Below are 16,709 nucleotides of genomic sequence, written 5' to 3'. Positions count from 1 at the left end.
GTCCTACACCACAGGTAATGTGTTGTTTAAGAGCACACACACAGATCAGCTGCTCCTCACTCTGACCCACACAGCGCCCACAGCCCAGGGAAGGCAGACCTCCTTGGACATGAATGCACTGGGCTCAGTGACCCCTTCCCACAGACCTGTGCTCAGGAACTCACTCCCCACTCTCACACCAGCGGTACTGGGCTTTCCCTGCATCCTCGAGTGCAGTCTGAGGACCTGAAGCCTGCCAGCCTTGGGGAAGAGTGGCTGGAAAGCTGCCCAGAGAAGGACTTGTGATTGACAGCAACTGCACATGAGCCAGCTTGTGCCAAGGTGAAAGCCAACAGCATCCTGGCCTGTATCAGAAATAGTGTGGCAAACAGGGCCAGGGCAGTGATCATCCCCCTGTACTCAGCACTGGCGAGGCCGCACTTTGAATCCTGTGTTCAGTTCTGAGCCCCTCAGGACAAGAGAGACATTGAGGTGCTGGAGCAGGTCCAGAGCAGGGCAATGGAGCTGGTGGAGGGTCTGGAGCACAAGTCGGATGATGGATGGCTGAGGGCACTGGTGGTGTTTAGTCTGGGGAGGAGAAGGCTCAGGGGGGACCTTATCACTCTCTACAGCTACCTGAAAGTAGGATGCAGTGAGGAGGTGGCTGGTCTCTTCTCCCAAGTAACAGGTGATAAGAGAGGAGGAAATGGCCTCAAACTGCACCGGGGGACGTTTAGATTGGGTATTTGTAAAAATTTCTTCCCCAAAGTGTGCTCAGGCATTGGAACAGGCTGCCCAGGGCAGTGGTGGCATCCCTGCTCCTGGAAGCGTTCACAAACCGTGTAGATGAGGCCCTCAGTGACACGAGTTAGTGGTGGCCTTGGCACTCCTTGGGTAATGGGTGGACTCGATGATCTTAAAAGGTCTTTACCAACCTGGTTGATTCTATGACCCGATGGCTCTGTGACCCAGCCCTGGGGACCCCAGGCGCTCGTTGTTCCACCACACGAACCGCCGCTCCCCCTTCACACACTCCGCACCGGGGCACAGCCCCCGCCGTTGGCCCACACGGGCTCTGCAGGGCGAGGCCCTCGCTCCCCGAGGCTCCCCCCCGTGCAGGCGGAAGAGCGAAGGAGAGGGGAGGCAGCGCCGGTTGAGCGGCTCGGGGACAGCCCGGCCCTTCCCGCACCTCCCTCGGGCACACCCGGCCTCGGCGGGCCCGCGGGGCGGGGAGCAGGCGGCGACCGCCCGCGGGGAGCGGGGCCGCGCACGTCCGGAGGAGGCCCCGGCCGCCCGCTCGGTGTGCGTGGCCCGGCGGGGCGATGGGGAGGCTTGGGCTGCTGCCGCTGCTGCCGCTGCTGCTGGGCGCCGCGATGCCGCTCCTGCGGCCGGCGGAGGCAGCGGACCCCGTTAGCGCCGAGCGGAGCCTGGCGTGGGGCCCAGGGCTGGCGGCGGGGCTCGCCCTGCCTGTGCGGTACTTCTACATCCAGGCGGTCAGCGCGACCGGACGCAACTTCTCCCGCTCCCCGCCAGGTACCGTGAGTGGGCTGCGGGCGGGCGGGATGGGCACCCCGGCCCGGGTGCCCCCGGTGTCCTCGGAGGAGCCGGCGGGAGCAGCACTCCGTGTTTCCTCTTTGCCCCCCCTCCCTCTTCCTCTTCCTTCCCTCCCTGCTCCCGAGCGCTGCTGCCCCACTCTCCTCCAGCCCCTCTCAGCATCCGCCCGGTCCTGCATCGCCCGGGACACGCTGGTCCGGTGGCGGTCGGATCAGTGGAGCACATGGTCATATCCCTCCTTTCTCTTGGTGCAGCTCAGTGCCTCCTTCCGTAAAGCTCTGCGTCTTGCCCGTAGGCTCGAAAGTGTGTGATTTACAGCAGCAAGCTTGGATAAACCAGCGCTCTTGGTAAAGAAATCGCAGAACCCTGCTCAGCAGTTCTGATGTAATTGTCTGCTGTAGTGGTGAACACACCACCAGTTGCTTACAGTGTCTGTCTCAGCACGGCACTCTGGGCTCCGTTATCCTACTGCTGCTTCTTTAACAAGGAGCAATTTTCCTCCTGTTTACTCAGCACAAGCACAAATCGCCCCGACAGTTATCCAGAGGGTAGGAACTGGGGTTTGTTCTCACAGTCCGGCAGCATGCTGCCAGTCAGCTCTTCTCTGCTGCAAGTTAATTTCACACACTGTATTAGTAGTTGTAATTTAGAATAAAACCCACTTTCGCATTGAGGATTTCATCATGAGATAGCCATGCAGTGGCAATCCTGTGTTCCTAATGTATGTAATAAGGTAGAGCTCATTATTTTCCTCTGTGTTAATATTGGTATAGATGGCACTGCGAAGATACCTACTGGGTGTGCATGGGCTCTTCCTGTCTTACAGCTAGCAGGCTTCTGCTGCTTGTGCAGTTAAACAGCAGGCATCTATCATAGAGGTTATGTATTCAGTCAGACAAAACCCCACTTATTTCAGGTCTGGACTTTCTCCAGCTGCTGCGCTGGATTGCAGCACCAAGTCAGTACTACTGACATGTACTGAACAATGCAACTGCACACTGCCAGTGAAGTGTTGGGGTGATTTCAGCCACGTGGGGAGAGCCTTGGGTTCAAACAAAAGGCTGCTAAAGGTAAAAAGGTGTCAAGCTCAGCTGGATTCTTGTGCTAGTTTAAATCCTCCAAGATGAACTTGATAGGAGATGGGCACTGAGAACCTACCTTTGACCTCAGTATGTTCATGTTAGTATTTATATTAGTAAGTTCAGTGTCTTCAGAATGTTTCCGGCTCCTGATGCCATCTGGCAAGGAGCGGTCTCCATTCACACCATGACATTCTGTAGGCTCCACTCCGAGGCAGTGCATGCATGCTGCCAAAACGGAAGAGCTGCTGGCTTGGGCCATGCTAACTGCTGAGCCATGCCAGCAATTAATTAGGAGCCAAGGATCCTTTAACAATATAATGGCACAGTTGATTATATTCCATCACATGTGCACGGTTGAATGTACTCATACAGACATGGGCTATAAATTTCAGTTCTCAAATGATTTGAAATGTTTAAAATTCTGTTTGTAAACTGTCAGTAGGAACTGCAGTTAGTAATATTTGTTAGGGCACTGCTTTCCAATATAAACTAAATACATCTCAGAATATCCCTGCTGGGATAGTTAAATAAATCTGCCTTCTTTGCCTTAGTCTTTACTGGTAAGATCAGCCTTCAGGAATCCCAGGCCCCTGAAACCAGAGGGAAAGTCTAGCACAAAGAAGATTTACCCTTGGTGGAGAAGGAACTGGTTGAGGAACCCTTAAATATCTGGGCATGCCCAGCTTGTGTGGTGCCTGATGGCACGCACCCAGGAGTGCTCAGGGAGCTGGCTGACATCATTGTGAGGCCACTTGTGATCATCTCTGTAAGATCCCAGCAAACAGGAGAGGTTCCTGAAGACAGGAAGAAGTCACTTGAAATTCATTCTGAACACAAGAAAAAATTCTTTTACTGTGAATGCGGTCAGACCCTGGAGCAGATTACCCAAATTATGGAGTGTCCATTTGTGGAGGTATGCAGAATTTAACAGGACACAGTCCTGGGCAGCCTGGCCTGAGCAAGAGGTTTGGACTAGGTGACCTTGAGGTCACAGTGATTCTGTGATCCTCGTTATTCTTTGTTTCTCCACTATGTTTCATTACCAAGTTGCATGGTACAACACAATCTTGCACACATTGAAGAAGAGCTGGAGGATATATTTAGAAAGAACTTAACTACTCTCTGAATAGTTCTGGGTATCTTGACTCATGAACAGTTTTGAAACTGGCTGCAGAATTCACACTAATTCAAGGAAGATAAAGCAAATGTGGAATGAAAATTGATTCCCAGAAATTACTTTGATGCCTATAATTCTTATGTTATCAGACTGAAGTTTGAAAACATCTTCTCTGTAATATATAATCACATTTTGGAAAAAGAACTGTCTTAGGATGCAGATGAGCCAATCTGAGTCAATTCTACTGACATAGATCCAAGCTGTAGAGCTCCCAAGCTGTGACAGTCATGAATTAACTGTAACATCTCAGTCATTTAGTGCTGTTGGGACACATTGGAATTTTAATAACATCTTGATTTTATCTGGATTTTTTTCAGTTTCATTTCTTTCTGTATACTGCTTTGTTGTAACATGCATTCATTTGTTTGGTTTGCAAGGTTTAGACTATAATATTTGGTGAATAACTTTTCCCTTCTTTTTTTGAAGAATAAAATTCAGGCTGGCCATTTGTGACAAAAATAAGGGAGTGTAACAGATTTATATTTATGCATATTCATGTTGTCTGCAAGGTGTTCCATGCCCCATTAAAATGTCACGTTGCATTAATGATCAAATGTTGGTGATCTTTAAGCACAGGTCAGACAGATGTCCAGGGAACATCTTTATCTACTATCATTCTCTTATCCCTGCTTTTCAGTAGCTGGGACTTTAAATTTGCAAGACAGTCAGCTGCAGCCCAAAGGTGAACACTTTGTATCTGACTCCCGCATGCTGCAACTGCCTTTCCACAAGCTGGCAAGTATTCTTTTCTCCTGTTATTTTAACTTGATTTCCTAACTTTCTTACTTCAGAGAGCACTAACTTGAAAACTTAGTATTAAACCTAATCTGCTTCAAAATGCTATTAGAATTTCCTTCTATCTTGTAATCATTATTTAACTTTTTATCTCCATCTACAGGTTTTCCATTTATTAGGTATATGATGATCAAGAAAATTTGGTAGGATGATCTTCCATTACTGGAAATTTATTTTACCAACTTGGTGTAATCAAAAAATTTCTAGTGCAAAATTAAACAAAATTCCATGGACTTAATCCAGTAGAGTTTGCTCTCACCTTTATTTTATCTATGTGATTCCGTCAGCTTAAAGTGCTTTTGTCTGGTTTTATTTTACTCTTTTCAGGAAGAACAGAGTTTAAAGTGGTAATTAAAGCACTTTCCCCAAAAGAAGGCACCAGAATTTATACTCCTCGGCCTTTGGATAGAAATGATGGCACATTTCTTATGCGGTATCGGATGTATGGGAGTGTCAGAAAAGGGTTAAAAATTGAGATACTTTATGGTGATCAGCATGTAGCGCAATCTCCTTATATTTTAAAAGGTAAGAGTATGTTTTTTATCTAATATATAGTGGCAGCCACAGAAATGCTATGGATTAACTTACTGCTAAAGGAAGAGGTGGAAAATTAGAGGTTTATTTGACCTTGTTCATGTGGTCTCTTCAGAAATGTTCTTATACAGAGATGTAAGCAGCGACAATCTCTGTACATTGCCAGCTTGCAGGACCTAGATGCATAAGTATGTAGATTATGGCCCCTGACATTAAGGTGAAGTGTCTGGACATCTCCTCTTCCCTCTTGCATAAGGGAATGGATCACTTCAGATTTGGTAGGGAATAAGAGAGCAATGCTTGTATTTTTACAGTTTCCAAGCAAGTATTCACTTAAACATTGTGTTATCTTTTTCTAAGGTAGAAAATACTACCTGCAAAAGGAAGGAGTTTGTGTTGTCCCCAACATTTTATATTTCAAATGTCTGTGATTTCTAAAAAGTGTGATCCTTCATAACAACAAAGACGGTATTTCTTTAACCAGACAATCTTTAACTTCCTCTTCATTAGCCCAGTTTAATTCAATGCAATGAAAAAAATATTTAAAAGGAAGGAAACCAGAGCAAATTATTCTCTCATTCCAGATCTGCTTCTTCAACTCCCTCCTCTTGCTCTCAATTGGACAGCTGTTTAGCAAAAAAAAAAAACAATATAAAGTTACTTCTCTGGAGAGACTTATTTCAGTTCACCACTCTAAGGAGAATCTGGGCATGGTTTTATTTTTCCTTTTTAATAACATTTCCTAAATATAAACTTAGAAACCTCTTCAAACTGAAATGAAACTGTCCTGAGTCCTCAAGGTAGTAGGATGTTTTCTTTTTGCTGATGCACCTTTGCCAGCAGCCATGAAACTATGACACAGGACAGAACCTGTTTTGATTAGAAGTCTATGACATAAGGGCTTTTTCTCATGCTCTATGGGGCTCTTGCTCACACCTCTGCTTAAAAAGGACAGAAAGAATAGCTGATTATACATAAAAGAAAACGCGTTATGCCACAAGTAAAGACTGTTGTATCACAGTTCTGAATTAGGCTACAAATGAAACTCTTTAATACCTGAGCTTTGGTAGTTATATACTGTTAGAACAATTCTGTATTACAATATCCTACATTCTTGGCAGGTAGCACAGTAATAGAGCTTCATTTTGCAGATTAATTTTACCCTGAGAACAAAAAATTGCGTTTTGATTTCTGAAAAGAGAAGAATGTTGCTGTTTTTTCAGTTACACTGCAAAATCCCAGAAATGTTACAGGGATGATGATTTCCCAGGAAAACTATGGGGAATTTTGAATAAAAAATGTCAAGCCACTATAGTGTCTACATGCATATGACTGTGTGTCTGGGGAATTATGGTTGATATAGAATCACAAATACAGACTCTCAGTGCTTTGTTTTCTGCAGGACCAGTTTATCATGAATATTGTGACTGTCCTGAAGAGGACCCTGAGATCTGGCAGAATGTTATGTCTTGTCCATCCCAAGAACCTCAGATTACAAAGGACTTCACTTCTTTCCCCACCATTGACCTTCAGCGAATGCTTAAGGAAATCCCAACAAAGTTCAGTCAAACAAGAGGTGCTATTGTTCATTACACTATTCTCGATAATCGCATCTACCGTCGCTCCTTAGGGAAGTATACAGACTTCAAAATGTTCTCCGATGAAATGCTCCTGTCACTGGCAAGAAAGGTATCAGTTTTTATCATGTAAGGCTATTGAGTCATGTTCTAATATGGCAATACTGCATTTCTTGTATATTCAGATCTATAATCCCTGAAATAAGATTTGACTTCAGTTTTTTTCATCAAGATGAGAGTGTATCTCAGGGATATAACATTAGGGACTTGAACTGACAGTAATGAAATTGCTAGGAAAACTGCAGGGGGTAAGGCCCAACTCTGCAAGGCTTTTGCTGGTCTCTGTGAATGTTCCTTTCATACAGGGAGAAACTTGAAATTCATCCCTTAAACTCAGCTAAATCTATTAACTAACTAGGAGGTTTATTGATTCTGCATGACGTTAGAGACCCGACGAATGTATATGACAACTTCTGTCTTTGTTATTATCCTTTCTTGGGTATACATTTAGGTTCACCTTCCTGATGTGGAGTTCTATCTTAATGTTGGAGATTGGCCAGTTGAGTATCGGAAAGCTAATGATACGCCTGGTCCTATACCTGTCATTTCATGGTGTGGCTCTTTGGATTCAAGAGATATAGTTCTTCCAACATATGATGTAACCCACTCAACTCTTGAAACCCTACGTGGAGTCACAAATGATCTCCTTTCTATTCAAGGAAATACAGGTAAATGAGAGATCATGGAGTTAAAGAAAGGATTTGTAAACTATCAAAGCAGCAAGTTGCATTCAAATAATGTTTTAAAGTCTTTAGTTCACAAGTGGCTTAGGAGGTCTCTTACTACAGGCAGGTCAGTCTTTACAGAGTGTAAACACTTTTAACGCTACTACTAAGCAGGTGTTTAATATGGATTTAGAGCCAAAACTTAAGTCCAGTGTACAATAATGGTGAATTTTAACTTAAAGGTATCCAGAAGATAGCTACTGTGACCTGTCAGAAGAAAAGTAAATACAATTAAAAGGCCTTTCTCCTCAGTGAAGGTCTTGAATATGTTCCTTCTAATCAAATAGTAATCCTTTTCCTGACAGCGATGTGGCCCAGTGTCCTGTTTACATAAAAATGAATTTGAATCCCAAAAGAAGTAAACCAGTACTATGCTGCAGCCTCTTTCAAATAAGAAAATACTCTCTGTATATAAAATAAACCCACCTCAGAGTGGGATCTTCTAAATTGTTTTTCTTTGAAGGAAGAGTCAGTTTTACTGACAGGTGTCTTTCTCCCATTCAGGAAACTAATGAATACTTAGGGATCAGATAAATGGCATGAACAATACTTAAGGAGTAAGAGGAGATACTTCTTTTTATTTCATTAGTTCACAGTTTCTCTTTTCTTTATTAACTTTTAAAGTCATTTAGTTCAATTACCTGTTTGAAGCACTGTGTTTACTGATTTAATACAGCTGCTTTTCCAGTTAGAAGATGGTAAGAGCGTACTCCACTTTAGTAGGTCCTTTAAGGAAATTTCCAGCAGAAGATGAGGAAGAACATATTTCATGTTTTTAAAATCAGGCAGTAAGCAGAGATGAAGTCTTCCAGGCTCTTGCTAAGTATTTTGAGGATACCATATAGCCTTTTATTCTTTTTTAAGTCATCATTAAGTGATTTCTCAAGGACCTAACTAAATTGCTAAGTGACAAGTAAATTTTACTAAAGAAATTTTAGTTATTGTGGCAGGCTTTGTGGATGGACAATTACTTTAATTATTAGTATTGTACTTACATAATTTTATTATAATCCCTTCTGTAGCTTGCAAGATATTTCAAGTTATTTAAATATAAAATTCTTGAGTGGAAAAGCAGTTCTCTGATTTTTCTAAGTAACTGGTTTGGTTTCTCATCCCAAAATTCAAGCCAGAACTGGGAGTGTAAGCCCATGATTAATAAAGGATTATGGATTCACTACAAGAAATCATGCCTGTTTTACCATGTCTCTGAGCATAATGCCACCTTCATAGCATTTTCCTTGTTTGCACTAAACATACCATGAACATCTCATTACTGTTTGCTTTTAACTTACCACTCAATGCTTGTAGGCCCATCCTGGGAAAACAAAACAGAGCAAGCTTTATTCAGAGGTCGAGACAGCCGAGAAGAACGTCTCAGTCTTGCCAAGTTATCCAAGGAAAATCCAGAACTACTAGATGCTGGAATAACAGGGTATTTCTTCTTCAGAGAAAAAGAAAAAGAGCTGGGGAAGGTTCCGCTGATGGGCTTCTTTGACTTCTTTAAGGTAGCAAACAAATTACAGTCTTGGATTAAGTTTGCTTCAGGTTCTTATCAGATGAGAAGACAAGGCTTACTTCTGTGAATTCCATTCAGTAAACAAAACAATTATGCTACACTGGGAGCACTGGTTCACCTGGGGTAAATAGACCACCTGTAATCAAAGTCATGGTGTGACACACTTCTAGAAGAAGCCACTATACTTTTTTCCTGGAGCTCCTTAAAGAGGGTTCTTGGGAGATTTATTCAGTAGATTGAGAAATTTGATTTCTCACCATCAGGGTTTCTTTTCTTTGGGGTATATAGGAAAGCAATGCACAATGTGTGTCCATTGCAAGTATGTTATGGATGTCAGAGTCCTTGTAGTAGCAAGCCGGAAAAATAGATGGGTGTTTTTGTTGCACTGTAACACACAAATTCCACTGCAGCTGTGGTAAAAAAAGTAAAAGGGACAGAGTCCTGTAAAAAGCCATTATAATATATGGCAACTGAAGTTCTGTTCAAGAGATTAATATATCAGAAATGCTGTAACAGCGAAGAGCATTTACTGCCACAGCAGTACATTCATGGTTATTTTTACTGTAATGTTTCAAATTATTTTATATATGTTTCAGATTACTCTACATAAGTCCATAATTTTAAATCAGACTTTTTTAATTTAAGTATAGATTAGTTTTAGTTCATTCCCAGCTTTAATAGAATACCCATGAGGCAGTTCGTGTGACACAAACATTCTTGACTGTCAGTCTTGGGTTGAAAACAAATGTGTTTTTTTTTAAACTATGTTACCCATACTACATTATCTATAGCCAAACCACACCTGCTTAACATTAAAACAGGTTTGAAGATGAGAATTAATAAACCCAATTAATCATTGCCTGTGAAAATAAGCTTTTATACAGTCAGTGTTCCTATTCTGATTCACATCTTTTCACCTTTTCTTCTTCTATCTTCATATTGTAGTACAAATACCAAGTGAATGTAGATGGGACTGTAGCAGCTTACAGGTTTCCATACCTCTTGCTGGGTGACAGCCTAGTATTGAAGCAAGATTCCCAGTACTATGAACACTTTTATATTGGATTGAAACCTTGGAAACATTATGTTCCTATCAAGAGAAACTTAGAGGACTTGCTGGAGAAAATAAAATGGGCCAAGGTAAGTTCCATTACTAATTCAAGTTCAAAGTGATAAATATGTAAACTATTTATATTAATATTCTCTTTTCCATATGCATGAACTTGATATTGAGATCTTGGGATAAAGGAAGTACATTTTGCTGTTAATGTAAGATGGGAAGGCCTTATTCAAGTAACCACCTCTATTGAGGGAAATGCTAAAGAATTCATTTTAGGTATATGCAGAAATGTTTAGTGAGTCAGAGTCTTGGTATACTGACTAACGCAGCTAATCTTCAGAAAAACACCCAGAATCCTAAATACCACTTAAATAATTCTATTATCTTTTTTAGGTCTTGACTAGAACAGAAGTCACTGCATGTTTGGTTTGAATGTACCAAAAATTGCTGCTCTGTAACATGCTCAGAATGAGACCGTTGTGTAACCAAACAAACCATTATCAGTGTGAGATTGAAAACACAATTTGTGCTTTAAGTTTAACTATTGAGTTAAAAAACATAGGAAAAGTTTATATTCTGAGAGTACTGTTGTTCTTCGTAAAGAATCAGATGAGAATACTAAAAGCTTTGATATAGAGACCTAAAAAACTTGGAAGTAATTACATGAATACAAGTGGAGTTATTTTTTTAAAGGAAGACATCAAATTGGATTGTGTATGAGAGGACAAATGCTGTGGCTTTGTCTTCTGCAAAACTAAGTATGTCTGGAAGATGTTGGACCTGATTTTGAAGAGGCTTGTGTCTTGGACAAAACAGTACAGTAGTAATCAACTTAGTTTTCCAAATGGTACAATTACCTATGAAAGCTGTTATTGATAGCCCCAAGGGAGCGGTTGTGACCATAAAAGCAGTCTGGTGTTTTTTAAAAATCTGCAATTTAAAGTGGGCCTTTACAGTCTACCAGTAATTGCACATAAAGTTACAGATTTGAGTAGCTTCTTTAATAGAACTTCTAATGCCAGCCAGGCTCTGAGTAACTCGCTGATTGCTCTATTATTCATTCATTTCATCTCAATTTTTGCAGGAAAATGATGAAAAAGCGAGAGGAATTGCTAAAGAAGGACAATTAATGGCAAGAGAATTACTTCAGCCTCACAGGCTTTACTGCTACTATTACAAAGTGCTCGAGGTTAGCACAGTAGATCCTTTTTCTTATTTTCCCCAACTACTACTGGTGCTACAAACTTCATATTCAATCAACAGCAGGCATGGTTCATATTATTCATGGATCAGTTTGAAGAACTTTCATAAAACTTACTTCATTAACTGACATAAGTTGGTTTACAGAATCAGATGCTATGTTCTTTTGCCCCATCCCCACAGTCCAGACCTGGTTTCAGTGTCACTTGGTATGTGGTTTCTAATAGGCACAGGGGATAGTCTGTACACAGCTTTCTTCCTTTTTGCCTTCATGCTTAACTCATTAGTTACTGTGCTGTATTACAAAACAGTGAATATATGAAAAAGAAATTCCAGAAGTACAACTAGTAGGGTGGTAAGGCGTGAAGCAGGCCAAACAGTCATTGCTTCCCAGGGAGATGCAAATCTCTGGTGAAAGAAATTTCTGTTCTCTGAAAGTACTAATTTCTTTTTCCTGTTTTCCTGTGCTGGGTTAAATCTCAGCCTCAGCAGCCACAGGTTGGCACAAAGTTTGGAACTGCTCAGTGTACAGAAATGATAGCATTATCTGCATGAAGTGGTTAGAGGCACAAATAATGGCAATATTGAAATTACCATTAATAATAGGACAGGAGAAGACATTAAAGGAAGGTTTCAGAGGTAATGTAGCCTATTAGTAGGTGTGTTATAAAGACACCTTGTACACAGGTTGTAAACAATGACATAAGGAGCCTGGATAAAGGCAAGCTTGTGAGTGGAAGGGAGGAGGAAAATTCTGTTTCATGAATTATACGTTGGAGCTTACAGCATCCCTAAATGTTGTTTACATATTTCAGAAATATGCCAAACGCCAAGCCAGCAAACCTGAAATACGGGATGGAATGGAACTTGTACCTCAGCCTGATGACAGAGACTCAGTATGCAGCTGCCACAGGAAAAAGCCTTTAAGGGAAGATCTGTAACTGTACCGGATGAAGAAAATCACCCACTTACAATGCAAGAATTCAAATAGGAATTAAGCTGTGAAATCTAAGACAATTATGCACTAGCAAACATTCTTACTTATGTATTCTTCTTGTCTTAACATACTCTTTTTCACACTGACTCTGCTCTACAAGGTTGGTTCCCACAATTTTGTAACCTTGACCACCACCAGACAGATACTGAACCTGTAATGAGGAGCATCTAAGGGGTTTATTTGATATACTGCAGCATCAGGAAGAAGAGCACAGTGCTGCTTGTGTTCCAGCTGGGACCTAGTTACCAAAGTTTTACGAAGAACTAGTCATCCGCAAAAGATCTTCCATGAGTCACTGGAGGTTATTCTAAAGGAGCATTTGCAACATACTAAAACAGTGTTATGATTTCTTCATAAAGTTTACCTCAGTGTTAGATTGTTTCTTGTATACAAAACAGTTTTCTAACTAGACAAAGAAAGTATTTGAGATTTACAGATATCAAATCTGTTGTTGTTTTGAGATTATTTTGTGGTCTATGACAGATAACAGAATAAAGAATATGATAGACTATTTATGAATTTCAGAGGGAAAGGAAGACAAGGGGGAGAGATCAGAATAATATTTTATAAGCACCATGGCTGTGAATTACCGAAGTTAAATGCTGCTTTAAAGCAGACTGTGTAGCAATCAAAGGGCTTTGAGTGCCAGGACACCACTGTGAAAACCTGTTCTTGCCAGTAAGCATGTCTGTGAATATAGGCACAGATCCACAAAAGGACTTAAGAACTTCAGGTGAGACCACTTGAAATACTGGTGCCTTAGTTTAACAATACAGTCTACAGTATTCTAGGCTACTTGAATATTCCCACACTGAAATTTGTTAGCAGAATTGTAGACTGTAGGTTTAACTTCTGTGTAGAGCTAACCATCTTTTCACTTGGATTCATGAGCTACTCTCTCCTGTGCCTGAGTCCCTAGAGGGATATTAGCCATTTTCTGAATTTAGATCATACCTAACCTTATACTGAGATCAGACAGCAGATCAAACTTCATTGTTTTGGTTCAAACATGACAGAAAAAAAACTATGCTGCATTTTCTAAGAGTCTAGGTGTTAGAGACCATACTAAGCAATTGGGAAGCCAACTGTCTTTATTGGTTTGATTCAAAACCATTTTTCCAGAGTGCCTTAGTTTCAGTCTGAAGAAGAGGTCTTCAGGTCTTCCACTGAAGTTGTGCAGCCATGAAGCTAAGGATACAAAATTCACAGGACCAGAAGGAGCTGGTCATACCATTGCAATAAAGCGTGCCTTTGGATGTGGGGAAGAGGAAAAATGCTAGTCCTGGGTGCAGCTCTCAGTACCTCTGCTGATTTTTACCTAAGGTTCTCCAGTTCAGAATGCATAAACAGTCCTGTAAGGAGACACCAATGCCAGTACCAAGACCAATGCCCACAAGCACCCATTTCTGTCCTCTGCATTTTTGGCTTGGCTAATGCAGCCTGCCTGAGCAGCCTCATACTTGGGTACACTCAGATAATGGCTTAGGAATAGGATTGCCTTAAGTCTGTGGAGAATTGTCTTAAGTCTGTGGACTTGTCTAATTGGTGCACAAAGTCTAGTGCTCTGCACTTCATGCAGGCTTTAGTCTTGGTTCTACACTGCAAGTTACTCTTACAAAATACATGAAACAAAATTTCTGCACTACAACAGGAAGAAAGACTAGATTTTTCAGTATGCTAAATACAGAAAGAACTTCAGGTTTCTAAAGAGGTTCATGCAACTCTCCATCTTTCATTTATTACATTATGCCAGTTAAGAAAAAACCTGAAACATGTTGCCCTACCCATCATTCTCTTTGTTCTGGTTCTAACACTATATATAGTGGTTGTTTTTTTTTTATTTAACATGACAATGAGTCCTAGAATTTTAGGCTATAATTACATGTTCAGCTCATCTGCCATAATATTTTCTATACCAAATTTCAGGAACAGGGTTCCATTGCTGAAGGTGATACTAAAAACTGAGCATGTGCTCCTCTTCCCTTCTCTGTATACAGTAATTTTTACTGTATGATATAATCTCATTTTGTGATATTGTCTATTTCACCATGTGCCTTTTATATTCACCAGTATTTGTGGAAATGGTGTGCTCCGCATAAGCAATTAAGCAGAAAAGATGGTTGACGGAACAAGGTTTTTTTCTACCTCACACACGTATTTCAAACCAGAAGTCCAAAAATGATCTGTTTATATTTTTAAAATGGGAGAGAACAAGGGGAGTCATGACTCATACTTCAGAGTTCTTTGGAAATATCTGTGTAGGAAAGACTGTCTTGAAACAGAAGTCTTTCAAACTGGAAGAAGGATCAGTTAAAATTCAAATGGTCATGAATTCAAATAAATGTGAAGATTTTATCCCTCCTTTCTTCCTTCCTAAGAAGAAAGAAACAACACCTATTCTAAATTCTCCTCTGCCAGAAAACCCTCCCTGTTTTTTTAGTAAGCATCACTTCAAAGCAAAGACTAGTTTGTCACAGAATGTCTTAACAGATGCTTTTATAGCTTAGAGGCAAGAAATATCCTGAAAAATACTAATATATGCATCTTCCTTCCAAAATTAAAAAACAGTAGAGACACAGTAGAACTTTCATTAAAAGTGCTTATTCGTTTGAGAAAATCTGCTTCAATTTTTAACTACAGATCTTCTGAAGATAAAAGGTAAGGCAAAGAAGCCTCTCCTCTTTCCACTGGTGGTACTATATGCAATTTAAATTATAATGAAGAGCAATTGCAACAATTGCCCCTCCAGGCCAGAAAAATGTCAGATCTATTTTAGTTTGATGACAGGATGATACACTTTAGGCTGGTGTGTTACAGGAATTGCTAAATATTCAGTAAAACCTGTCTGTACAAGTAAAGTGTAATACATGCATTGCGTGGCATTTTTAAGCAACATACATACACTAGAGTTTCTGTTATTCTATAGTAGTTCTTAAACAGCAACTGAGTATATTTCTTGTACACCTAGCAGTTCATGGTAATTTTAAAAACAGTTACCATACAGTACAGTAACTTCAGATTTTAACGCAAAACATAGGATTTAAGTCAGAGTAAAACCTGTCCTGTTTTCATCAATGGCAGTCATTTTTAACAGACTCTAGAACTTATCACTGGTGGTGGAGACACATTTATTTGTTTGAAATAGTATGTCCTAAAGTCCAGGGCCAATATTTTCAAACACAAATTTATATAGAAATGGTCTGAATTAAAAAACATTGGTCATGCAGAGCCTTTACTGCAGGTTCCTTACTTTCAACTCTCTTTAACCTAAACAGTAGTTTCATACACTGAACACTCCAGAAGATTAGTCCTTTTGTGTTATGTCATATACATGTCCTAATATATTTAGGCACCCACATTTGGAAATACTCACCCAACCTCAGTTTCACCTTGAAATGAGAATTAATAAATTATGGTCTGTTGAACGTAAAGGAGATATAAATTCAGTACATTTTAAGACTGTATTTTTTGAGATATACCTCAAGATAACTCATACACTGGTTTCATGAAACTATTGTGCCAGGTCTGCCTTGTAGATTCATAATTAAAAACCCCTATAATCAAAGCTTGCCTGATGGAATGTTAGATTCAAGCATCCATCCTGGGAAGCATACGCCCGGCATTTATTACATTAGAAAGTAAATTATTTGGTTAGGGAGGAGAGCTGACAGGGAAAATATACATCACCTGTTTGAGCATGTTTGAGAAGCTTGCAAAGAAATGATAATAAAGAAAAGAAGCATTGCATAAACCTAGGATATTATCAGCTCCTTTACTGGTTCAGCTTTTCAAAAGCATTCTCTGCAAGTGCAGTGATGAACTGCAAGATTTTATATGAACATGTTATTGTTTAAGTTCACAGGATTCAACCACTAGAATCTTCTTGTCTGAATACTTTTATAGCATTTTAGTGAGGCTATATGAATACTAATGCTTGGCTTTTGTTTGACTTCTTAATAATGTAAGAAAATCTGTACTATAGAGTGTTATGGCACTAATTTTGTATTTTGCTGTAAGAATAAGGGAAAAAATAGTATTTTGCATGTCTGTTTGAAGATATTTGAGACATCTGTAGCATATACATTGAGTCCCATCATGGAGTTGTGATAGCGAGAGGTGTGTTAGCAAAAGTGTTGCCAGCACGTCAAGGGAGATGTTTCTTCCTTTCTGTTTTGCAGTTGAGAGTCTGCAACTAGAGAACTGTGTTCAATTTGGACTCCCCTATGCAAAAAAATACATTGACATAGGAAGCAGATCCAACCAAGGACCACCAAGGTGATAAAGGGGTTGGGGCACATAAAGTAATAGGAGGAGCTGAGTGAGCTGGGTTAGGTCAGCCTTAAAAAGAGAAGCCAGAGGAAAAATTACAATGCTGAACTGTAAAGGGAGGGTGTAGGAAAGATGAAGCCAGACTTCTCAGAGGTACACAGCAGAAGTCCTGCAAATAACAGAC

General features: G+C 40.5%; 1 protein-coding gene and 1 long non-coding RNA gene across 3 annotated transcripts; one reads left to right on the top strand and one right to left on the bottom strand.

Moving 5' to 3' along the window:
* The first annotated feature begins 1,211 nt into the window (after positions 1–1,211).
* On the top strand, positions 1,212–12,700 carry POGLUT3 (protein O-glucosyltransferase 3). 2 transcript variants are annotated; one of them, XM_061374616.1, is made up of 8 exons: positions 1,212–1,512; positions 4,915–5,112; positions 6,524–6,810; positions 7,210–7,426; positions 8,792–8,988; positions 9,945–10,139; positions 11,144–11,248; positions 12,075–12,700. In XM_061374616.1, the coding sequence occupies exons 1-8, from the start codon at positions 1,302–1,304 to the stop codon at positions 12,198–12,200; spliced, it is 1,536 nt and encodes a 511-aa protein (XP_061230600.1). In that variant the 5' UTR covers positions 1,212–1,301; the 3' UTR covers positions 12,201–12,700. The 2 variants fall into 2 exon arrangements, with proteins under 2 accessions (XP_061230600.1, XP_061230601.1); XM_061374617.1 differs by lacking the exon at positions 1,212–1,512 and adding an exon at positions 3,886–4,531 and having other exon boundaries at positions 4,919–5,112.
* LOC133223688 (uncharacterized) lies at positions 5,948–8,908 on the bottom strand. The gene is made up of 3 exons (XR_009728654.1): positions 8,776–8,908; positions 7,298–7,408; positions 5,948–6,059 (listed from the first exon to the last, which is right to left on the bottom strand). It is a non-coding gene; the product is annotated as an uncharacterized LOC133223688 (long non-coding RNA).
* Positions 12,701–16,709: the final 4,009 nt, after the last annotated feature.

Source organism: Neopsephotus bourkii, unplaced genomic scaffold (assembly GCF_033783945.1).
Source record: "Neopsephotus bourkii isolate Nb327-2 ecotype Australia unplaced genomic scaffold, CSIRO-AGI_Nbou_v1 NB_1638, whole genome shotgun sequence".
Lineage (NCBI taxonomy): Eukaryota > Metazoa > Chordata > Aves > Psittaciformes > Psittacidae > Neopsephotus > Neopsephotus bourkii.
Note: the sequence above shows the minus strand (reverse complement) of the source record. Positions and strands in the feature narration are given on the sequence as shown.

What these genes read in the sequence shown, in the direction of transcription:
- POGLUT3 (XM_061374616.1), top strand. Translation starts at nt 1,302, where the DNA reads ATGGGGAGGCTTGGGCTGCTGCCGCTGCTGCCGCTGCTGCTGGGCGCC. An exon ending in GCTTCTTTGACTTCTTTAAG is followed by an intron (nt 8,989 to 9,944) that starts GTAGCAAACAAA and finishes TTCATATTGTAG; the next exon opens with TACAAATACCAAGTGAATGT. An exon ending in ACTATTACAAAGTGCTCGAG is followed by an intron (nt 11,249 to 12,074) that starts GTTAGCACAGTA and finishes TACATATTTCAG; the next exon opens with AAATATGCCAAACGCCAAGC.